The sequence below is a fragment of the Mustela nigripes genome, chromosome 5 (assembly GCF_022355385.1).
Source record: "Mustela nigripes isolate SB6536 chromosome 5, MUSNIG.SB6536, whole genome shotgun sequence".
Lineage (NCBI taxonomy): Eukaryota > Metazoa > Chordata > Mammalia > Carnivora > Mustelidae > Mustela > Mustela nigripes.
The window spans coordinates 46,685,103-46,711,454 of NC_081561.1; the positions used below are offsets into that span (position 1 = coordinate 46,685,103).

The 26,352-nt window shown below is 37.4% G+C and overlaps 1 protein-coding gene across 1 annotated transcript in view; it reads right to left on the minus strand.

The window, feature by feature from the left end:
- Nucleotides 1–261: 261 nt before the first annotated feature.
- Nucleotides 262–26,352, minus strand: part of PRIM2 (DNA primase subunit 2) — a 316,330-nt gene continuing 290,239 nt past the window's right edge. Inside the window, exons 13-14 of the mRNA XM_059400190.1 lie at nucleotides 13,169–13,237; nucleotides 262–865 (exon numbers count right to left, since the gene is read on the minus strand). Coding sequence (XP_059256173.1) covers nucleotides 641–865; nucleotides 13,169–13,237 — 294 coding nt within the window. The 3' untranslated portion in view covers nucleotides 262–640. The remainder of the gene's footprint in view (nucleotides 866–13,168; nucleotides 13,238–26,352) is intronic.

Below are 26,352 nucleotides of genomic sequence, written 5' to 3' on the forward strand. Positions count from 1 at the left end.
CCACTACAGTTTGTAGCACTGAGAGTAGGGTTCCCATCATTACTGTGTCTCCAACTCTTCTACCCCATCTCTGTGGCCCCTCTACCTTTTGTGGTACAGAAGATGTAATCAGCCTTTAGTTTTTCAGGAAGAACTTCTGTATGTGTAGGTGGAGATTGGGTATGTCCTGGTTAGGAGGAGAAGTCAGGGTCTTCCTATACCACCCTCTTGGACACCTTCTCTCATGATCTGACTCTTGCAATTACATACAAATACACTATACACATTTTGATATTTATTAACAAAAATGCTCCAGAAAAGGTTTGAGTAAAAATTATAGCAATAAGGTTTAAAATAAGAGTTGTTTTTAGTTCTATTGTCTCTGGGGGAGTGTAACCAGTTTAGATAGCTGTTTTATTTCCTAAAACAGGACTTAGATCACACCACGCAACTGTCTGATTTCAAAAGAAATTTTTCCTTTTCTTTTTTGTCAAAGGAAAATATAGCGGAAGGCTTAGTTTTTACCCACAAGCCTCCTTTCCAGGGGACGAACTGGGGAGCAGTAGTAGAAGTAGACTAAGAGGTTAAAAAAGAAACAAGCAAAATCTTGAAAGTAAGAAAGGAAAGTTAGTGAAGAAAAGGGTTCCCAACTGCCTAAGAATCATTCACTGAAGTAATCCTCTAGTCCTTCCATATCCATTTCCAGAGAGGAATTTAGACAGGCCAGAGCAGATGACGCATCCTTGGCTTTCTGGACACCTGGTTTGGGTTGAGGAGTTTCTGGTTGGATGGATTCCTTCCTGATGTCTTTATTACCACTTAGAATCCGTTGGCTCTCAAAAAAGAATTGGTTAGGATGGCTCAAAGAAAAGCCACAATCATCCACCTGTGTAAGAAAGCAAATGTATATCATATAAATACATAGCAAAGGTATAAATAAAGGGGCTTCATAAACCATTCTAGAAGTTGTTCAAAAACCTAGTAGTTGCCCAAAACCTAGTAGGTTCTTGGTCATAACTCTCAATTCACTGATTACATGATTTCATTCAGAAGGTGTGTCAACTACTACCTAAATATGAATGGCTCCAGCATTTGTATTTATAGCCCGAACCTCTGCACTTAGTTTCAGTTCTCCATCTAGCTCCACTTCACCTCTACCTTCTACTCAGCATCTTAGAGGGCTAAGCAAAATGCCTACCTGCCTATCTGTCAAGAAATACTTGGGGGGGGTGAGGGTTTAGTCTTTAAACATAGGGAGTGGATATAAACACATACTTTCTGCATATTGGTCCCTGATAGCACTCCTATTTTAGAATATATGTATATGTATAAATATATGCAATCCCATTTAGTATCATATAAACAATGCACAAGCAACCTAATATATTTTCTTCATTCTAATCTTTGGCTTTCCCTGCTCTTACTTTTTATAGAAAATCTTTTTCTTTTGTAATTTTCAATGGGGCTTAATGTAAACATGACCAGGTTTGCAGCTTTAAGATATATCTTTACTCAAATATTATCACTAAACTTTAAATTAAATTTGGAGTATCATTTCAAATTATCCATTATCCTGTACCTTTAATATACAATGAAACTTTGTAAGAGTATTTTTTTTTAAGATTTTATTTATTTATTTGACAGAGAGAGAGCAGAAGCAGAGAGAGAGAGGGAGAAGCAGGCTTACTGAGCAGGAAGCCTGATGTGGGGCTCAATCCCAGGACCCTGGGATCATGATCTGAGATGAAGGCAAATGCTTAATGACTGAGCCACCCAGGCGCCCCTGTAAGGATGTTAATACTTCTTGTATTTAAATTATTTATTTATTTATTTGACAGAGAGAAATCACAAGCAGGCAGAGAGGCAGGCAGAGAGAGCGAAGAGGAAGCAGCCTTCCTGCTGAGTAGAGAGCCCGATGTGGGGCTCGATCCCAGGACCCTGGGATCATGACCTGAGCCGAAGGCAGAGGCTTTAACCCACTTAGCCACCCAAATGCCCCAATACTTCTTGTATTTAAAGATTTAACGAGTACCACTTTTCCCCTAATTTTGATTGCAAAATTTATTAATGGTGAAGAAAATATATTCCTTAATACTAGCAAGCACTTACTGAATGCCTACTATGTGACAGACATTATTGTAAGTGGCATAAAACACATGCCATACTCGTTCACACACCGGTTTATCTATACAGTTAACTTCTATAAGAACCCTGTGAAGGGCGATTGTCAATATTCTTCCAGTTGAGAGAGAGGTTAAGTTAACTTGCCCCAGATCGCATATTGGCAGGGCTGGAGCTGGGATATGAAAGAGCAGACCATGCTCATAACCAGTAGGCTCCGCTGTCATGTCCTTGTGCCAAGGTCAGTAATTTTATAATGCATTAAAGTTCTTAAAATGTGTGTGCCTTTTACTAACTCTTGGGGTATGATGGAAGAGCAAGATAGCTCCGGAAGTGTGAACCTCCTACACTAGTCCCTTTGTTCACATTCAACCAATGTGAAGTTGTGAAGATCAACTAAGTTGATCACATGTAAAATCTCTGTGCTCCCTGCCTTCTGCAGTTGACGCTGACAACAAAAAATACCATTTTACTTGAGTTATTTGTTGTGTTTTTGTTAGGGCACATTTTACTTTTTTACAAACTGAGAAGCCACTACACTTTCTTTGCTCGTCTTCTATTTATTGACCTTTTTATGTCTCACTCTTTGAACTGAAGTGACTTGCATACAGTAGGTATCTAAATATTTGGTGAGTTGATCCCAGAACTAACCAGTTTATACCAGTCGTACATGCCACATATGAATTGAAGACTTACTGTGTAGAAGGCCACATTATGAGATAGCAGTTTTTCAGCACACACAAATGCATTTGACCAACTCTAAAGAAATTTCCAGCCCAATAAGTCAGATACTTAAAAATCTCTATCAAGAATAAAAAAGTGATAAGGGTCACAGATATAGCCTTATTATCTCCACATTAGAGAGAAATTCTGGCTGGGTTGATCAAGGAAGGCTTTGTGAGGAAGGGCTATAAGAGTTGAATTTGAGAAGATGGAGAGAGTAAAAAATTGAGATAATGAGGTCAAGGTTAATATAAGCAGCAGAACCACATGAGCAAGGTAAGAAGGAATGTTCCTGTAAAGCAAGTAGATCAGATGGCCTGGTGTAAAAGGCATATAAAAGGGAATAACAGGAAATGAGGTTGGAAAGATAGGCTGGGGCCAGGCCTCAGAGAGCCCTGAAAACCAGGGTAAGTAGTCTAGACCTAATTTTATAGACATTAGGGAGTCACTAAAATCCTTAAGAGGGGAGGTGATGTGATTAAAGTAATGTATAATCTTATGGTAGATTAAAATGGATTAGCAGGGGGTTAAAAGAGTTGCTGTTATGGTTCAGAATTAACCCTCTTAACAGGTGAACCAATAAACAAAGTATTTTCTGGTAATACTTACCTGAATACCCCAGGATTCTCTGATTCTCTTTAGTTAGTTGTTGATACATGGTGGGCCAATAATTTTATAGTAACTTCAGTGTATAGCAGATTGATAGCATACAGACTAATACATTTTAAAAGTTATTACGCAGATCACTAAGAACAAATTTTTGTCTATTACTTTGCTGTCTAATTTTAAAATGTTTCCTGAATGTTTTATGATAAATCTATAATTTTTATTAACAGTAGAGTCATTTGTGAACTTATTATATTCGATTTTTCACCCAATTCATTAAAAAGTGGGAGATCCAATATAAAGTTTGCATTTTACGAAATGTTTCATTTAAAGTTTATTGTAGAACACATTTCAGTCAGAAGGCTTTATGTTTTATAAATAGAGAACATTGGAGATCGGAAAGACCTTGAAGATCCTTTAAGTTGAACCTCCCACATGTACAAACTAAGAAAACAAAGCCTAAGGAGATTACATGATTTATGCAAAACCATAGAACTAGTAACTGGTTTTGTCTGAATTAAGGCTGTCTGATCACTTAGTTGCTCTGAAATCTGTTTTAAGAGGTTTTATGCAAAGTCAAATAAGCTTACAAACCATATAATATTTCTAAAGCTAAACTTGGGTATAAAGATAATAAAAGACACGGGGCACCTGGGTGACTCAGTGGGTTAAAGCCCTTGCCTTTGGCTCGGGTCATGATCCCAGAGGTCCGGAATCGAGATTCGCATCGGGCTCTCTGCTCAGCAGTGAGCCTGCTTCCCTTCCTTTCTCTCTGCCTGCCTCTCTGCCTACTTGTGATCTCTGTCAAGTAAATAAATAAAAATCTTTAAAAAAAAAAAAAGATTATAAAAACATAGTAGCATTTTTTCATATAAAAAGAATCTAACACTTTGTGCTATAATTACACATTAGGGATTTTCTACACCTTGTATCAACTTATTAAAATTCTCAATACATCTATCATCACAAAAGAGGACTCTCTAGATTGAAATAAATTCTTAGACTTCAACATGGACAAAATGAAATATGATCATCTTTCTAAGCCTCAGTTTCCTCAGCAACGAAATGGAGGTTATAGTTCTAACAGCTGCTACATCATAAGGTTGCCCCAGAGAAAACCAAGGAAAAAGGAGTGAAAAAAGAAAGTTGTTGGTTCTATGAAATCTAAGTTAACCCCTTGCAAAGACTCAAGAAAGGCAAGTCACTTAGAAAGGGAAAAAAGCATTTGTTTTCTATGTATTATTAGCTTCCTCTTCCATTTTAAAGAAGGATGAACTGGAAATTGGTGATGGTATATTATGGGTTATTAAAAAAAAAAAATTGAATTCTAATTCCAAAACTACTCAGGTAAGAGACCTTGCCTATATTTCAAAAGATGAACAAATAGAGACACTTGGGTGGTTCAGTCAACTAAGCATCTGCCTTTGACTTAGGTCATGATCCCAGGGTCTTGGGATTGAGCCCTATGTCAGGCTCCTTGCTCAGGAGGGAGCCTGCTTCTGCCTCTCCCCTCCTCCCTTGCTTGTGCTCTCTCTAGCTCTCTCTCCCTCTCTCAAATAAATAAGATCCTTTAAAAAAGATGAATAAAAGGCCTTTAAATGTTTTATCTTTAAAATATATTGCTTAAAATACACTGTTTAGGGGTGCCTGGGTGGCTCAGTGGTTTAAGCCTCTGCCTTCGGCTCAGGTCATGATCTCAGGGTCTTGGGATTGAGCCCCACATTGGGCTCTCTGCACAGCCTTCTTCCCCCACCTCCTCTGTCTGCCTCTCTGCCTGCTTGTGATCTCTGTCAAACAAATAAATAAAGTCTTTAAAAAAAATACACTGTTTAAAAAATGTACATATTTTTTATTCCATTTTAAATTAATGCTCTTATACTACCCTATGACCTAGCAATTGCACTACTGGGTATTTACCCTAAAGATATAAACGTAGTGATCTGAAGGGGCCCGTGCACCCGAATGTTTATAGCAGCAATGTCCACAATAGCCAAACTATGGAAAGAACCTAGATGTCCATCAACAGATGAATGGATAAAAATGTGGTATGTATACACAATGGAATACTATGCAGCCATCAAAAGAAATGAAATCTTGCCATTTGTGATGACGTGGATGGAACTAGAGGGTATTATGCTTAGCGAAATAAGTCAATCGGAGAAAGACAACTATCATATGATCTCCCTGATATGAGGAAGTGGAGATGCAACATGGGGGGTTTGGGGGTAGGAAAAGAATAAATGAAACAAGATGGGATCGGGAGGGAGAGAAACCATAAGAGACTCTTAATCTCACAAAACAAACTGGGGGTGGCCGGGGGGAGGGTGGAGGGAGAGGGTGGTGGGGTTATGGACATTGGGGAGGGTATGTGCTATGGTGGGTGCTGTAAGTGTGTAAACGTGGCAATTCACAGACCTGTACCCCTGGGGCTAGTAATACATTATATGTTAATTTAAAAATAAATTAATTAATGCTCTTACTAACCAACTAGAACAGGGACAAGGGCCTTGAAATGAGGGCATGTACTATGTTTTTATGTGATGTTTGGCTTTTCAGCTGTCTCTCTTCGATCTGCAATTGCACTTTCTTAACTCATTGCTAATACGCTCATTTTACTGAACTCATGGTCTAATTAAATTGCTTGATAGAATGATGAAATTATGAAGAGTTTCCTTCTATATACTGGATTGTATATTCTTCTAAGAGAGGTTCTTTGTTTTTGAATGTTTTCTTTCACTCTTATTTCTGGCTGAAGGAAGTTGCTATTCAGTTTCCTTTCTTCTTGTTAAAAAACAAACAAACAAACTTTGATTTACACTCCTCTACACATTGCCCCCACAAACCCTACAGAATGAAAATAGATTTTACTTCAAAATCAAATTAGAAGACTAGGAAAACAGGTTACACCCATAGAAATTCCCCACTTTCACATAGGTCTGTTTAAACATCAGCATCTATTTCCTTTAATCCTTATTTTAAAAAAAGATAGGAACATTCTAGATATGGAAACACTGAGAATTTTCCAATTCCATGTTTCTTAATTGGTTGCTATTGGTGATGTTTTCCTTGTGGCTGATGACTTTTTCATTGTGTTTTGTACGTTGTGCTCACTACTGAGAGAAGGAAATTCTGTGATGCATTTTCATTCTGCCGTATTAGCTTAGAAGTCCTAAAGTACTGTAAAGGATATGAAATAAGACCAGTGTAGTTGGGAGTCCAGAGGAAGGAAATGGGGTAGAGAAGTCTTTATAGGCTACATTGTAAATTTTGGATTTCACCTTTAGAGCAATTTGGAAGCCCTTTTAAGGTTTGCTTTGTTTTGCTTTTAAAGCAGTTTACTGAAATAATCATATTCTTCTGTTTTAAAAATCATTCTAACAGCTATGTGGAAGGTAAAGAACTGGAATGGTACACATGTTGTAGATGCTGGGAAATGAGTTAGGAAGCCACTGCAGTGATCCAAGTGAGACATGATCATGGCTGCTAGCCCAGCAGTCTGATATCCATAATAATGACCTTGAGTTATTATAAAAAAGCTGAATTGTATTATTATATAAAAGCTGAATTGTATTTGCTATATCCTGTTTAAGATTGCAGGAAAATGTGATAGAATTTAGCAAGATTTCTGTAAAGATTTATATGGTGGGGGAAAACTTATGCTCAGCTATTTGGAAAGTAAGTATCAAGAATGACTCAGGGCCTAAAAAGGTCTATTTCTAAAAAAAGATTTTCAATTAAAATTCAGAGATGAACCTACACAAGGCTTAGTATTTTCATTTACACAGGGAGTATACCAAAAGAAAAAAAATAAAACACTGCTCTCTCAAAACACTGAGGAAAATGGATATCAAGCAGGTCAGTTTTGACATCTACTAACTGAATCTCAAACATTTCTTTGGAATCAACATGTTTTGCATACAATGACCTTCACACAAACATAGGTCTCATATTTCTGCCACAGCAAATGTAGATTTTGAAGGAATGGAAGCAATATTGTTTTACCTATGGGATGTTTGGGTTTTAATCAAGAGGTTTTGCAATGACAGCCTATAATGAGGCAGCTGGTATTACCAAAAAAGCCATATGGAACTATCATAGTGCTGCTGTAAATGGTATCAATTAACTGGTTCATTTTCAAAACTTTCATCAAAATGAGTTTGATCACAGAGTCCTCAGGAAAATAAACAGCTTTAACAAATTTTTTAAGGGGGGTGCAGACAGGATGGCAGAAAACAGACAATAAAAATGGATTCTATTTTGAAATTAAATGAGAAATAATAATAGATATTCACCACTAAAAACCTATTATGAGATATCTAGTGAATTCAAACAGCCTTTTTATTCCATCAATTTTTATGTGGCCTAGGTTATATGTAGTTATATGTCTACATATTTAGACATACATCTTTTTAATATCTTCGTTAATCTAAGAGAAGTTTTAAAATTGGCCATAGTAGTAATACTCCTATAGGAATGAGATACTACAAAAGCTGATCTGAGAACTAAAAAAAATTCTTTTTTGGGGATTATGTCACAAACTCAACATTTCAATCTATTTTTCACATCTTATTTTTAAAAAAGGAAGGAGACTGAATAATAGACCTCAATTTGTAGAAGTTCAGAGGCCTCTTAATTAAGAGTCCACACATAATTAAGAACACATATGAAATGAAACCTCTCAAGCTGAGCAGGCAAATTAAGGAATATGGTCTTTAAGGAAAAGAGTCATGCAAAACCGGTGCTGAAAATACCAAACAAAGGGTGCTCACCTGGTGAGATTCCTATACTCATAAAACTAATGAGAATTTGTGCTTGTCTCCTATTTTATTGATGTCTATTTAGTCCTTCATATTTTGTGAAAACAAAGTTTTGAAATAACAGTAATATTTTCAACATGTGTACTAGAAAGAAGACAAGACCCACAGCAGACCAGGGGTGCTAGGTCCAGATCTCCCACTTACCAGCTATGGGACCTCAGGCAAATCATACAGAATTGCTAGGCTTTGGATTTGTTTTTAAATGTAAACCATGATGGTTGGATCATGAATCTAGACAGGTAAATGTCAGGCTCACAGGCTTTAAATAGTTACCTGACAGTCTGGTTCAAAGCCAAGTCCATCCCTTATGAGCAGTAGGACCTTACACAGCTTGCTCTGCTTCTCTAAACTTTATTTGTAAATGGGAATAAAAATAGCATCTAGCTGTAGTACTGCAGTGTGGATCAAAAGAGCTAAGGTGGCCAAAGTATTTAGTGCTGGGCAGGACATGTGTTAACGATTCTACAGACGTTGGCTGACAATACCATATTCATGACTGGTAATATTATAAGGCATATTTTTCCTATGAAATATTTCATGAAGTAAGAAATTCCACTATTATATAACCACAACAGAAAAACTATTTCATGAAAACCAGAAAAAACACAAACGAATAGCATGGTAGCTGATGATGAATTCATTACACACAACATCTTTTTGGAGAGGGTCATGGATGGATCCCTTTGAAACTGAGTAACATACTTCAAAAAAATGCATATATACACTCACAGAAAAAAATGTCTCAAGAAGTGCATGGACTTTTAGGTCTATTCTTCGGTATCTGTCCTGGGTTAGGAAGCCACGGTCAGGACCAGTGGTTGCCAACAATGGGGTTCTGTGTGTTCAGCTGACTTGTATAGGGTCTTCATACTCATCAATGTGAAGGCCCCTAATGGAACCTGAACTCGTCAGCACACAACAGTTCCTCCAGTACTCTCCTATTAATCACAGCCACCTATACTTTTTTTGGGTTATCTGCCTAACCTCTCTGTAGGATTCTGAGTTTGTGACCCTTGCTTTACACCTTTCAGAACCTGCTAGCAGGACTTATATAGGCATACTGTGTCCTACTGTGTTTCCCAGGTATTGGTTTTGTTTTTTGTTTTTGTTTTTTTTAAAACAAATTGAAGGTCCATGGCAGCCTTGCAGCTGAGCCAGCAATAGGCACCATTTTTCCAACAGCACTAGCTCACTTCATGTCTGTGTCATATTTTGGTAATCCTCCCAATATTTCAAACTTAATGATTATTTCTGTTATGAGGACTTCGATGTTACTACTGTAGTCGTGCTGGGGCACCAGAAACCATGTCATACAAGATGCCAAACTTAAGTGATAAATGATGTATGTGGTCTTACTCCTCTACTCACTGGCCATTCCCCCTCTCTCCCATTTCCTCTAGTCTCCCTATTCCCTGAGACACAGTGATACTCAAATTGGGCCAATTAATTACCCCAGAATGGCCTCCCAGTGTCAAGTGAAAGGAAGAGCTGCTCATCTGCCATTTTAAATCAAAGCTAGAAATGATTAAGCATAGAGAGGAAGGCATCTTGAAAACAGAGAGGCCGGGACACCTGGGTGGCTCAGCTGGTTGGATGACTGCCTCCGGCTCAGGTCGTGATCCTGGAGTCCCGGAATCGAGTCCCACATCTAGCTCCCACTCCATGGGGAGTCTGCTTCTCCCTCTGACCTTCTCCTCGCTGTCTCTCACTATCTCTCTCTCAAATAAATAAATGAAATCTTTAAAAAAAAAAAAAAGAAAAAAGAAAACAGAGAGGCCAAAAGCTAGGACCTCTTGTGCCAAACAGCCAAGTTGTGAATGCAAAGGAAAATTTATTGAAGGAAATGAAAACTGCTGTTCCAGAAACCACACAAATGAATAATAAGAAAGCAAAACAGCCTTACTGCTGATATTTTTCTGCTGATTTTCTCAGCAGCCTTTACTGCTGAGAAGTTTTCCTGGTCGGGACAAAAGATCACACCAGCCACATCCCTGAAGCCAAAGCTAATCCAGAGCAAAGCTCTAACTCTTCAGTTCTCTGAAGGCTGAGACAGGTGAGGAAGCTAGAGAACAGTTTGAAGCTGGCAGAGGTTGGTTTGCGAAGTGTAAGGAAAGAAGCCATCTCCATAACATGAAGTACAAGGTGAAGGTACATGAAAGTACAAGGTGAAGCAGCAGGTGCCGATGGAGAAGCTGCAGTAGGTTACCCAGAGGCTCTAGCTGAGAATTCCTGAAGGTGCTGCACTAAACATCAGATTTTCAGTGTGGATGAAACAGATTTGTAGTGAAGAAGATGCCATTGTAGGTCTTTCATAGCTAAAGAGGAGAAGCTAAGCTTCAAAGCTTCCAAGGACAGGCTGACTCTCCTGTTAGGGGCTAATGAAGCTGGTGGCTTGAAGTTGAAGCCAGTGTTGTTTATCATTTTGAAAATCCTAGGAATAATCCTTGAGAATTATGCTAGATCTACTTTGCCTATGCTCTATAAATGGAAAAACAAAGCTTGGATGACCGCTCATCTGTTTACAATATCGCTGACTGAAGGTTCTAAGCCCACTACTGACATCTACTGCTCAGAAAAAAAAAAATCCTTTCAAAATATTACTGCTCACTGGGGGAACCTCAGTCCCCCAGCTGGCTCAGTCAGTAGAACATGCAACTCTTGATTTAGGGGTCATGAGTTCAAACACCACATTGGGTATAGATTACTTAAAAAAAAAAAAGTATACACACACACACACACACATTTTACTCCTCACTGACAAGGTGTCTGGCCACCCAAGAACTCTGATGGAGATGTTAATTAATGTTGTTTTCATATCTGCTAACACAGCATCCATTCTGTAGCCCATGGATCAAGGAGTCATTTTGACTTTCAAGTTTTATTATTTAAGAAATACATTTTGTAAGGCTACAGCTGCCATACACAATGATTCCTCTGATGGAAATGAGGAAAGTAAATTAAAAACCTTCTGGACAGGCACTTGGGTGGCTCAGTCAGTTAAGCCTCTGCCTTTAGCTCAGGCCATGATCCCAGGGTCCTGGGATCAAACCCCACGATAGGCTCCCTGCTCAGCGGGGAACCTGCTTCTCCCTCTTCCTCTACCTATGCTCTCTCTCCTTTGCTCTATCAAGTAAATAAATAAAATCTTTAAAAAAGAAAAAAAGAAAAAAAAAAACCCTTCCGGAAAGGATTCACCATTCTAGATCCCATTAAGAACAGCTGTGATTCATGAGAAGAGGTCAAAATACCAACATTTATAGGAGTTTGGGAAAAGACCAATAACCTTACGGGGCTCAAACTTTAGTGGAGGGAGTAAATGCAGATGTAGAAACAGCAAGAGGACTAGAATTAGAAGTGGAGCCTGTAGATGTGCTTGAGTTGCTGCAAGGTCATGGTAAACTTCAACAAATGAGGAGTTGCTTCTTACGGAGGAGCACAGAAAGCAATTTATTGAAATGACAACAAACGGCTTAGAACATGACAAAAACTTAGTTGAGGAAGCAGTGGAAGGGTTTGAGAGGACTGACTCCAATTTTGAAAGAACTTCTACTGTAGGTACAATGCTATCAAATAGCATCACATGCTACAGAGAAATCATGCATAAAAGGAGGAGTCAGTTGATGGGGCAAACATCTTATTTTTCAAAATTACCACAGCTCTCCCTTAAGCAACCACCACCCTGATCAGTCAGTGGCCATCAACCTGGAGGGAGGACCCTCTACCAGCAAAAAGACTGACTTGCTGAATGCTCATATGATGGTGAGCATTTTTTAGCAATAAAGTATTTTGGGGGGTGCCGGGGTGGCTCAGTGGGTTAAAGCCTCTGCCTTCGGCTCAGGTCATGATCCCAGGGTCCTGGGATCGAGCCCCTGCATCGGACTCTCTTCTCAATTGGGAGCCTGCTTTCTCCTCTCTCTTTTTGCCTGTCTCTCCGCCTACTTGTGATCTGTCAAATAAATAAATTTTTAAAAATCTTTAAAAAAAAAAGTATTTTTTAATTAAGGTATGTACATATTCTAGACATAATGCAATTGCTCACTTAATAGACTACAGTATAATGGAAGCATAACTGTTATGTGCACTGAGAAACCCAAAATGCATTCAACTCACTTTACTGGGATGATCTGGAACCGAACCCGTAACATCTCCAAGGTGCAGCTATACTACAGAAGCACGTCAAAAGAGGCTCACAAGAGGAAAACCAAATACATTTCCCTGATTCCCTTGCAGTTAGGAGTCCTACATGCAACCAATGTTCTGCCGTTCAGGTAAACAGGAGATTTGGGAAGCAAAATGAATATGCAGGGGGCAGTCACAAGTAAAACAATCAGATTTTCTATAAGAAAGATGGCAAAAGCCTCTGGTTTTTCTAGGCACCTGGGGCAACTATTCTAGATCTATTCCAAGAGTTGCTAATTAGGCCTCAATCTGATCTCTGATCTGTTTTTGTAAATAAAGTTCTACTGGAACATAGAGATGCTCTTTCATTTATATATTGTCTATGGCTGCTTTTGACTACAACAGCAGAGATGAGCAGTTTTGACAGAGACCATATGGACAATAAACTCTACAATTTTTACAATCTGGCACTTTCCTGAGAAAGTTTACTGACCCTTGGTCTCATCCTTAGATGTGAAGTGGTGGGTGGCAGCTGCAGTAAAGGTTTTCTTGCTGAGTAGCTTCTCCTGGTTACAATGTTTCTGATTCTGGAATATCCTAGTTTTTAATTCTCTGGTCCATCTATAAATTTTATAAGCCACCTAATACCATGTAATAAATCCCTTGCTGGTGAAAATAGCTGGAGTGGTTTCTATGCTACAACTAAAATCCCTGAATGAAACATGGAGTAACAAAAACAAATAAAAACAAACAACAACAACAACAAAAAAGAATTAGGACATAAAGTTTAAAAATGGACTTACGTTATGTATCATCTCGAAGTACTTCTGACAGGCCACTTGGTAATGTGTCCCTTTTACTAAATCCAAGATCTAAAATGCATGGGAAAAAGAGAAAGCAAAATTAAAAACGAAGTCTCTAAACCACTCTAGTTTGTGGTTGTGGGTGTTTTCATAATCTATATTCCAGACAGGAAGTGCATTCAATCATGGGGCATGTTGTACTTCTGCAGCCCAGACACTGTGATAATTCTGACATTACACAGTCGCTGTTTAGGTCAGCATTAAGCCATAGATGACAAGAGATAGTCAGTGATCTTTCTGACCTACCAACTGTGAATTTCAATAACTTTACCTTGACAACAAGATGAAAATAGATCCCAGTAATATGACTTTGACAGTTATTGTCAGAACATCACACTGCAACATCCCTTCCAAAATTATAGATATAAATTTAGTAATCTAAATGATTGGTGCATGAAGCAATCAAGTATACTATTTAGATTTTTATTTTCCACATTACCAGTTTATACAGATACAACCTAAAATACAGCTGTATACCCATCAGGAAAATTTAATGTAAGCCCTTTGGAAAGTATCTTTGGAGAGGGAAGGCTTTTACCTTCAATCAGATTTGTTCTTTTTTTGAAATGAAGTTATTTCTAGTAAAGCTCAGCAGAATATGAGAGTGAATAGTCTATTCTGAACACCTATTAGGAACATCATCCTGTCTTTTGTAAATACAATTTGTTTTCCAATTCTACTTCATGTAATCTCTTTGGAGCGGGACAAATTCCCATTCTTATCAGCCAAGTGCAATGCCAGTGAAATTCGTAAAGTTTCATCACCCTCCTACCCCACCAAATAAATAAAATGTTTATTGGGCCTGTTTATCAAACACAGTAAAATGCTGGAATTAAGAGATAGCCTAAAATGAAGGGAAATAGAATTTCAGAGAAATATTCATTTCTATCCCCTTTCAAAGGGCTGACCTTCCTGTGACAACAAGAAATGTACATGAAGCCTCAAATTCCTGCTATCCCCATTATTGAATATAGCTGACATGTTTTGACCGATATACAAAATTACTACAGTTATGGGGTAGGCATCATACAATCCTCAAAGAATGTGCTTAAAAGAACTGTTTTTCTCTGACTGTCTTATAGATTACATTTCTGAACTTCAGGTCTCCTTTTATTAAATCCTATATGAAAGATCTATGTAAATGCCAACCAATCACCAGTATCCAGGATCCTGCCTATTTGACTTGTTTGTTTTTCTTGAATTATTAGAGCAGAAATGAAAATTAAACCCATTTAAAATGAAGAGCTATAAACTTTTAAAAATGAAGAAAGCCACAAAGTTTTCAAAGTAATTCTACACATTGATATTAAAATTGTGTTAAGATAAAACTTGCAAGTGATTATTCGCAAACATCAATGATACCATGAAAGAATATCTGTGAATTTCAATTTTGGAGAGGCAAAGACTTCAACCTTTAGTGGTTTAAATGTTACCATAAATGACCTGAAGATAAAATGAATTCACAGAATTAAAGAAAAAGCTCAATTGTGTGGTACATAATAAAGCTCTTATTTAAAAACAAAATATTTAAAAACAAAATAAATCCAACATCATATTCTATGCATACACATATTCCTGAGAGATATATATTTAAATACATATGAATTTATACACATATTTAAATATGTTCCTTGCAAAGTAAATAGGTAACATTATATACATACATTATAATATACATGTTTGGGAAACACAGCATAAAGTCAATACTTATGAGTAATGTATTAAAAATATCTAATTGGGGGTTGACTGGCTGGCTCAGTCAGTAGAGCATGCCACTCTTGATCTCAGGGTCATGAGTTCAAGCCCCATGTTGGGCACGGAGCCTACTTAAATAAATATTTAAAAATAAAAATACCTAGTTGGGTGACATATACATTTATAAAAAGTTATCAAGGAAAACTGACATATAGGCCACAGAATGTAAGAAAAGCTTATGTATTTTGAAATTTTAGGTTCCATCAAAATTAAATTTAGATTAATCACAGATCAATACCCCTCTGCTCTACTCCCAGGGAAGGCTCCTCCTTAACCAAAATCAGTTCATTTTCCTTTTCCTTTTTGCTTTATCTTTCTAGGATGAGTTTTTATTTAGAAATTTCTTGCAAATCCATAAATAAATCATTCAACCATCATCTATCCTTACATAACATTCCTGATTATGTTACAGCATACTTGAGGTAAATGAAAGTTTCTACACATATGTAATGGAATAATGGGGAAAAAAATAAGATAACAGAGTGCTTTTCATTGGCTGGAAAAGCTACTCGAAGACAGATTTAGGCCTAAGGAAAGGAAGGAAGGGAAGAAAAAAGGGAAGGAAGAAGAAAACCAAGTAACAGAGATGTGGAGACAATAAATGAATGAGAAAAATCCAAGGGAAAGATTGTTTTGAGGAAATTAGGTATTAATTGACAGGTATTACCCTCATTTCAGAGATAAAGAAATATATCCTCTTAAATAGGGATGTTTATCTAGCGAGTGCCATTTACTGTGAGAAGAATTTAAAAATCCTATGCAATTTATGATTTTTTTTCCTTAAGAGGAATATATGGACCATAACTCAAAAATCCAATAACTAATAAGATGAATTTCACATTATTATGATCTAGATTACAGAGATACAAGAAGAGAAAAAAAAAGAAGAAAGAGAAAGATCTTGTGGAACAGTGAATGAAGTCTGGCTTTTTCGCTGAGTAAAATGGGGTGCTAAAATGGGACATGACCTAACATTGCTAACATAACAGGATTATTCTGCCCCCGCTATGCTGGGAACAAACTAGAGGGAGTAGGGATACAAACAGGGAGTTTTTTTACAAGAATCCAGTCAACAGATGATGCTGGCTTAGGCCAGGGTGATAAGAGTAGTGGTTAGAAATGGTCATACTGCCCACTTATTGGCTGTAACTGTTTTTGAAAAACAGCTGTTCTACACAAAAATGCTTAACAGGAACCTATTCCCTGATGTTTTAGAGTAATTCATTACCTGTCACTCAACCCCCACCCTCTCCAACTGATTTCTTAAATAAAACCAAATAGCTTAAAACCTCAGTAAAATGCAGTATGTAAACAAACTATCATGTAAAATAAGTGTAGAATGTAAAAAATACACTGAATAGTCATTAAACAGAATGAGTAACAAACTGATGCTTCTTATGCAATAGCCTGTGAGTAGGACACCTGAAGTCCCTCAGTGTCAGCAGCCCCTTAGATGCACACCTGCTCTGAGGATTTCAAAATACTCAGCAAGTGATTCTGATATTCTACCATGTACACATGAAGTGCAACTTAGGACTTTTTCTGCACCTAGTTTTCTTAAGTTTTTCTGATATTATCCTCATGAGCAAATGCTATACTAAGATAGTCTTAGGTATGTTGAGGATGGTGCTGGTATCATTTGTCGATGGGCTGGATAACTCCCAGGCAGGAAAATACAAAGCTAAAAATCAAGAGAAAAGAGAATTGAGGTATCAGCAATGCACCAAAGTTTGTGAAATAGAGGAAAAATAGAAACTTGGCAAAGAAACACCAAAATCCAAGAAAGGTACCTGAGGTAGAAAAGAATTAGGGATCAGGAGCTAAATTCTCACAATATGTTTTTTATAACCTCGAAAAGACTCTACTTTTCCAAAGGTGGATGGACCATTTGTGTGTTAATGGACAGATGGTGAAAGTGCTCCCTGCTAAGTCACTAAGACTGAACAGAGACAGTTAAGCCGTGAGGGTTCATACACAAGATGACTCTGCTACTAACCCATCCTTATTCTGTGAAACTCAGGTTTCTTAGCAACGGTTGGGTTCATTTAGAATTTAAATTTTGTGTGTAGTCATAATTCAAGTTATCTTTGTTAAGAAAGTTTTAACAGAAGAGCACATGCCCAAGGCCAGTGGACATATATGCTTGACTTGTAGCCAGACAACTGGAAACCTGAGAAAGATTAAGGGTTTATTCAAAAGTGGTGTGCTTTTCTTTGAAACCAAAATTTTTCTTTGCTGTTTTCAAGAACGAATAGTAGCTGTGGTAGTATTTTGTAATATGTCAAATTCTGAACTTATCTACCTAAACTTGCTCTTGTTTGCTTATTAAAAATGGGGAGTTAGTTCATGAGGTGCTTGTTTATATATTTTTTGTGTTGGAATCTTATTTAATGTGACATTAACAAATTTTTAAAGATTTTACTTATTTGAGAGAGAGAAGTAAAAGAAAGTAAAGAGAAAAAGAGAGAGAGAGAGAGCTGGGTGCGGGGAGCAGAGGGAAGGGACAAGCAGACTCCACACTGAACACAGAGCCCAACGCAGGGCTGGATCTCATGACCCTGAGGTCATGACCTGAGCCAAAATCAAGAGTTGGATGCTCAACTGATGAGCCACCTAGATGCCCTGACATTAAAATTTTTTAAAGAAAATAAAATTCTGTAGGGAAGTCAAAATGAATATGTAGTTAGGCAACACTACTTTTTGGCAGCATTCGTCTTGCCAGATAGCATCTGAAGGGTCAAGCCTCCATCCTTCTACATTGGCCTTTGCTCTTCCTAAAGGGATGGCTTCCCAAGGCTGGAGTTGAGCAGGCAGGGACTGGCCAGAGAGAAAGTCAGAAGTAAAACAGGGGAAGGAAACTCATCAAGAGGGAGAAATGTAAGAAGACAAAAAGAAACAAACAGGAAAAGGAAAGGGCCAGGTAGAAGGAAAGTGTAGAAAGCCAGAGGGGTGAAGTTAAATGAAATGGAGTCCACAGCTTACTAGTTACGTGGTCTGTAAATATCAAAGTGTAATCCACAGCTCTCAAAAAGGGTTTCATATTCCAGTCTGGAAGACCAGAGCAGACCCCAATTTCCTCTGATATGAACCAAAGTAAGTGTCCATTCTTTCTGATGCCTAGGTTAGAAGTCTTTCTAATTCTGCTTCAGAAAAATATAACCAAGCAATTTGAATAATCATATAAATTAAGGCTTATTTGAAAATACAAAATTACTTAAAGAAAAATTACTATGAAGATATAAGACTGCTGCTCAAACAGCAATTTGAATTTTTTAAATTTTTAATGCCACTATTTCCAGACTGAAGTACAAAACGTCAAATGTAACAATCCATTTATTGTTCTACTATAATTCATCAGTAATCAAAAAGCTAAGAAAAACTTAAGAGGAGTAGTGATATCAAATTATTATATTTTGGTAACTAATATTCTTTATTTTGCTCTCTCTATATTTGAATTATTTTTTATGGGCTAACTAAAGTCCATCATGAAGAATATTAGATCTTTTTTTTTTTAAAAGCAATATACTTTGTCATCTTTACAAGAAAACATCATATCTGCATTTACTAAGTTAGGTAAAAGCATTAATTACACTTTATCTACTACTTCATCTTCAAGGCAAATAACTATTTCAGTTTTGAATTTTAAACTGGTTAACCAAGATACCCCTGCAGTAGAGGAAGAAGGAACAAATTAGCTGATATTTTTATTTGATTGGTAATAGATCATAGCAAGTTGTCAACTATGATATACAAAATACTGATGGGAAATCTATACTCACACACACATATTAGACAGAAATATAGATGACATTTTAGAACTTTGTGTTTCACTTCCTTCTCTCTTCCTAATGTTTTCCACTATACCCTGCCATCTGCAGCTTCCTCTGTGCCTTTTTGCTCAGTGCCTGCCAACGAGGTCCAGATGATTCTCTGGCAGCAGAACGCAGCCACCTGCCTGTCCTTGGCTTCGGAGAGCTGTACGGCTAGGTGTGCTGCACTCACCAATTAGATATGCACTTAATCTGTCTCTAATTCAAGGTCATATTCTGTTTTATTTAAAAGTGATACTGACCTTGTTTCTTCCTAAAAAGCTCAACCTTTCAACAGTCAGCAGGCTGGTATTTTTCCACTTCATTTCTAACCGTCCTTTATTTCAAAGGTGAAAGAGAAAACATGGCAGAGAGGCAGAGTCTGGAACACTTTTGAACATATTACTTTGCTCCTGTTTCTCACACACTCAGCATAGCTTAGCTAGCCGCCACCTTACAACTTTGCTGTGACCTTCAGTTACTGGCAGATCAGGGGCAAGTTTCCCTCTCTTGAAGATGTACTTTCATTCGTTTAAAACACTACACGCCAAGAATTTTTCTGACTCACTCTTCATTTTCTATCAACACAGTTATCTGACTGAATCAATTCTACCTCCAAATGTCTCTAAAAACATAATTTTTCCTCCTCATTGTTCAGGCCCTAATCATTCTCTGTTTTATTGCAAAGCTTCTTGACTTATCTTTTCTTCACTCTTCCAAAAAAGACAGTTTCCAAACTGCCACCATAGGAACTTCTCTAAAATAAAATCTAATCCTGGCATGGCCAGCTCCCAGCTGAAAATGGCTTACATGGTCCGAAATGCCTTGTACATTAGGCCCCTAGTTGCCCTCACTGGGCCCCTCTTCTGCCCTGCCTGGCCACTGGGGTTCTTACATTTTAGTTCAGGTTCTCCCACAGTGTATTCTTTGGAATTTTAGCTCACAAAATCCTACTAACTCAGAAGTTTTTCTCATCTAATCCATTTTTTAGTTTGATTTAATCTAGGATTATCTAAGTTTCTTTAAAGCAGGGCTTATCAGGGTGGCATTTCTCAAATTAATCTGTCTCCAGGACCTGTTCTCATACCTCTCCTAGGATTAGGGTTCCTCAGAACACACCCAACAACCTTTCCACACATACTTCTCCTAAGTCTTATCCTAGAGTTCCTTGTCTTGTTTAGTTTCCTCTGACCACACCTCATTTGTTCACTGTCTCTGGCTAGAATATCTGTTCCATAAAGGCAGAGGACTTGTGCCTTGAATAGTAACTGGAATAAAGTCCTCACCTTGTTATTTGTTATTGTCAAATGAATGTCATTCCCTTTGCCTCATAAGCCTTGCTTCTCTCCACTGGGGAAATGCCACCTCAACTCTCAAACACAATTCAAAGATCACTTTCTACAGGAAGCATTCCCTGAGGTCACGCCTCTCCCTCAGCAGTTCTTGGCCCTCTGAGTCTACAGCTAGCACTTTAAATGTATTTTTATTAAAGCACTTATCACACTTTATTACAGTGAATTATACCTTTTGCCTCCACTAGACTAAAAGTCTATAACAGTTTCTTAAATCATTCTATTTCCAGATTTGAACATACTGGAAACTCAGTGACATGTCAAGTGCTCAGTAAATGTTTATAGGATGATAAAATGTCTTTCCTCACCAAAGCAACTTACTGTTGGGTCAGCAGCTCCGGGAATGCAGGAAAAACAATAGAAATGACCTCCAGGCTGCCATCTTCAGGTCCCCCCACTTCCTAACCCTTGACTCTCCCACCATAAGGATGTATGCCCAGGTCACATCTCCACAAGTAACCCGAAACCTATGCAAGAAACCGGAACATCAAGATCCCCCCAACCCTCCAATCCCCGAATACCATACCTTATATGGCTATGAACCTATTCCCTGTCTTAACGCAGATAAAAGACCCACTCAACCCCTCCCAGTGCGACTTCCCTGACTCTCCTCTCCTCTCCTCTCCTTTCCTCTCTGGAGTCTTGGAACTTCGCCTGAGGGCACCTTTAATAAATCTTGCCTTGCACCTACCTCGCCTGGTGTCGTGTTTATCTTGCCTATAAAACCTTATACTTTTATTTAAATCAGTCTTAGTGACTTTTACAGAACCTTTTCAATTAGTTGCCTTTTATTTTTTCTTTTCTTCCTTCCTTTTGTTCCTTTCTTTGGGGGGTGGAGGGTGGGGTTTGGTACCATAGGGAAAAAAAAACTACTAATTTAGTTCTTCCACAAGGTATTAATAGAGCTTGAGAGGTTTCTCCAGTCATATCTGAAGACTCTTTGGAAAAGAGAATGAAAATAATCTATCACATTAACTTGAATCCAAATGTAGAAATCTGCCATTGCTATATATAGTCCTACACATGCAGGCAAACACTAACACATGCAAACAGAGTAGCCTCTGCTAACACCACTCAGAGAAGCTTTCACACCATGAACTCATCGAGTCATTCATTCATTTGCTCATCATTCAGCCCACATTCATTAAGCTTCTATAATGATCTAAGGCACTGTGGTCAGGGGCTGGTTTCTGAAAGACAGCATTTCTGACTTCAGGAAGGATAAAACCACAATGAGTCTAGAGGGAAGGAAAGACAAGAAAACAAACACGATGTTACAGAGGGGAAAGGGAAGAAAAATGCTCAATCTTCCAGAGGACTACCCAACCAAGTGAAATTATAATAAATGAGAAAGAATGATCAAGATAAAGAAAGGGGTAAGACAACCCAGACACAGGGAATAACATGCAAAGGAAGCACAGAAATTTCACTGCAAGGTGTTTGAGGATGAGCAGAAATTAAACTATATTATTTAGATTATTTTGGCATAGTGTGAAGGACTTGTGGGGGAAGAGGAACTGAAAATTAGGAATTTAAGTGAACTGACATCCTAGGTAATGCAAGAAAAGGAATAGATTTAAGAACACTCAAAACCAGGAAGGAATCTTGAATATTTTCCTGATTTCTGGCTTAAACATCTAGATCCATCCACATTCCCTGGAAACTGTATAGTAGACTCAATGGTATACTGTCTCCTCAGAACAAGGACACAGATTTCTCCAGGGCAGGAAGAGCTGACGACATGAAAGCCTGCAGCACAAGTCCTCCTCAGCTGAAGAAAGCCATTTTGCTCAAGATGCCATTCCCTTCTGGACAGCAGCCTGACCCAATGGCTGGCTGATGCAGTGGTATAAAGGCTTACAAGCCCTTGCTCCAATTAGGGACAATTCTGCAGGGTCATCCCAGCTTCCGAGCTCCCTGAGGGATCAGCTACAGACCAACTTCTCCTTTTGTCCAATCTTGCCTTCTTAACTCCCTGACAGATACTGATCCTGAGATCACTCCCCAATGAACGTCTTGCACACAAATCACCACAGTGAACCAAATCTATGACATAGTAGTTAGTTTTTGCAGGGAGAGGAATGGGGGATAAAAACGTGAATAATGATAATGACAATAAGCTACTATGTATCAGATATTGTTCTAGTTATTTTACTTAACAACTCTCTAAATCTCTTCATGTATATATGCAAACACATTAGAAAAAAGAATACTGATAGCTTTTTTTTTTTTTTAGATCTTTGAAAAGCCTTAGAGAATCTCATTAAAATGTGAGCCTCCTCAGTTGGAAAATGTACTATGCCACAATTCATAAATCCTGAAATAGTCTCACAAATCAGCCAACTACTAAATAGAAGTGAGGATTTCTGTAAGGTGTATGACACTCAAATTTGATAATCATATTACATTACCTCCTATCATGTCTTTCCCCACAATATAGAAATGATAATATTGAAAATTTTTCATTGTCTTTTAACTTACTATATTTGAATAAAGGTTTGAATCATTAATAATAGGTACATAAAAAAGCATTCTCGAGAAGCAACTTAAAATGCCACCCAAAATATTGAATTCCTTAGTGCAATTTAAAACCAACATTTAGATTAAAGGATTTAAGCTTTAAGGGTTAACATCAACAACTAAGTGAGCTTGGAATAAGGGAAGGAAAAGAGAAGAATGAGGAACGGGAAGAAGGGAGAAGTAAGAACACATAGGTAAAGCCTGCTTAACAGACAGAAAAGTCTTGCTAACCATCAATCCCATGATTTACTTACTAATTAAAACTGTGCTTTAAGTATTCTATTTTTTTGCCTAATATAACTGCAAGCCAGTTCAGAATCTCTATGTCCTATGATCTTTATGGAAACTATGAAAATATCTGTACTAATTTAGTAGTTATTTTCAAATATCTTACTTACAAAAAGAAACATATTGTATCAGCTATTGAAACAGAAAATAAAATCTGTCACTTGAAGATTTTCTAGTCCTTTCCTCTAGTTCTTTCACTTTTCCAAGGACTAGAGGGTTAATAGAGAAATACATATAAATTTACATATATGCAAGAACTTACAAATAATATATATATATGTGTGTGTATATACATTTATATATAAATAAGTTCAGAAACAGAAACCAACATGAAGTACATTGTACACTGATAGGAAACAATACCCAGCACTCTGAAATGGCTTAAAGCTAAGAAGACTAAGAATCTGCAATACTTGCTATATGAAGTAAGGTTAGTTATTTAATATTTCGCATACTTTAAGTTTGCTCCCTTTAAGAAAAGGGTTGTGAAGGCTCTGGGAGAATATAAAATACCTCTGTAGATATAAATGCTCATGTAATGAACCAACAAAATAATTACAGAAAGAGAAAATTATAAACAAATTTCTTTTTAAGAAAACTATGTTTTATATTTTAACACAATTTTAGTGAAAGTAAACCTCAGTAGGTTTGGTTAACAATGGCAAATGTTATTTGACTTTCAAAGAGTTTTTTCTTTGAAATGCCTTGAATGAAAGTAATCTTCAAATGACCATTTATTTTCAATCTACAAAAAAAGGAAGGATATAAAGAGAAATATATTTGGATATTCAGTGATTTTTATAAAGCCAAAAATATAACCATTCTTCAGACACAAACTCTAATATTCAACTTCCAAACTTTTCCGTAATGCAGTTGTAAGATTTACCAAGAACAATATATGCATTTTCAACTACAAGAAAAGCAAAAGCTAAGTGCAACAATCTAAGTCCTGTTCTCATAAATCAGCAGAGATGTTCCTAGAGATGAAATACACAGAAAAGCTGCTCTTAAGAATAGTTACTGTTCGTAAAGTAATGGATAGAGTAAATACTACCTACTGACAAGTACTCCTTACCTAAGAAAATCACAGGAGTTTTAGGGACTTCAGATTTATGTGAGTAAGCAGTCATTGAGGTTTATCTTTGCCATAAAATCTTTTTGACATAATGTTAGTTCTGTCTCTTAAACTGTCCATTTTGAAAGATTTCTTCATTAAAAGACATTTGACAGTTTTAGATTTAATATGGTCACTTACTTCTTGAGAACTCTTGTACTAGGAAAAAGAAAGATTAACCAACCTCTCAAAAACCGAAAAAGCATACATTTTTACATATTTCATTATTTTGATATCACTACTAAGTTTTTTGAAAGCACCAATTAGATTTGCTTTTAAAATAATTATTATTGGTTATGCTGAGGAAAACTCCTAAAACACAACTTCTTTCCTCTCTTAAAAAAAAAAAAAAACCCAAAAAATAAAATGGGAAAAAAGTTTCAAAAATATTAATACGAAGTATATTTGTAAATAATGCATCATTTCAATTAAAAAACTTGAAAAAAAAAAAAACTTGAAAAATAAGTACCCTTATCTAAACTAATTTATGGGTCAATATGTAAAAGTAAATACTAGTTGTAATAGGTTGAAAACAACTGCAGAAACAAATATAAAATATGATGTGGAAACAGAACCTAATCACTCTAATATTTAATAGTTCCAAGTGCTCAATAGTTCTATGTAACTATTTGGAGCAGTGTTCTCCAACAGAAATATAATGAATGACATCTGTTACTTTAAACTTTCTAGCTACAATTAAAAAGGTAAAAAGAAACAAATGAAATTTACTTTGACAACTTATTTAAATCAATATTATTTTCATTTCAACATGTAATCAATATAAAAACATTACTGACATATTTTACTGTGCTCTTTTTTCACTTAAATTTTTGAAACCTGGTACATGTTTTACACTTACAAGCAATGTACTGGGGCTGACTCAAATTGGCTTCTAGGAATTGATTGTGCATTATCACACAGCAAGTCAGGGTTTTAAAGCACTTTAGTAGTTTAAAATTGGCCACAGCAGGAGTACTTACATTAAGAGAAATCAGCAAATGACATAAATCAAGGCTTCCCGCCTGCCCCAAGAGCTGGTTTACCAATACACTACTGCCTTCAGCATATCTCAATTTGGACTAGCCACACTTCAAGTGTTCAACAGTCATCACAAGAGATTCTTGGATCAAGATGGTGGAGCAGGAAGATACTGAGCTCACCTCAACCCACAAACACACCAAAACTGCAACTACATCTACAACAACTAACTCTCTCTCTGAAAACAACCTGATGAATAGCACAACAGTTCTTCCACAACTGAAGATATAAGAAAAAGCCTCATTAAGATGGTTAGGGGAGGCAGAGGTGCAGTCTCGTCAGGACCTACACACTTGGTGCAACAACACACAAGTGGGACAGACGCCACAAATGTGGAGGTCCCTGAGGAGTGAGGGGTTCAAAGCCCCACACTGGTCAATCCAGCCCTGGGGACCGGCACTGGAACAATAAGCCCCCTTAACTTCAGGCTTTGAAAATCAGAGGGACTTAACTCTGGAAGAATCAGGGGGGTATAGGAAAATAAAAGTGTGCACACAAATTCACTAACCCCACAACCCAGCATAGAGGCAGCCATCCAAAAAGCACTTTGGCATATGTGAAGATTTACTGACTAATTTCGGACATGTGTCAGAAGTGAAGAAATCTATAGAAGCTTTATCTGGGATTGCAAGTGCTGAGTACCGTTTCTGGTACTCTGATCAATGCTGCCAGCCCTGCTGACCCAGCCCCAGTGTTACTCTGTAAACCTCCCCAGCCAGCCTGCCCACCCTAACAGATGCACCAATGTAGTAGCTTCCAGCCCATCACAGCCAGGGGGTAGTGTCAGCCTGGAAGCAGTTCCTGCCACAGGTGGCAGCCACACCCATCAGTGTGCCTGCAGCCCATGCAGTGCATATACCTGATGTGCATGCTTCTGGTGACTGGGCTGACTGTGCTTATGGGTCCCAAAGGACACCTTCTACATAAGACTATGCCTTCAGGAATGGGAGATGAAGCTCATCTACCTAATACCTAGAAACACAGTCAGAGAATCAGGCAAAATGAGGAGACAGAAGAATAGGTTCCAAACAAAACAAGATAAAACCTTAAAAAAGAACATAAAAAAGGGAGATAAGCAATCCACCTGATAAAGAGTGCAAAGTAACAGTGGTAAAGATGCTCACTGAAGCCAATAATGGATGAACAAAGTGACAGCTTCAGCAAAGAAAGAAAAGAAAATCAGAGCTGAAGAACAGAGTAACTGAAATGAAAAGCAGAGCAGAGTGATTCAACGGAAGATTTCAGGAT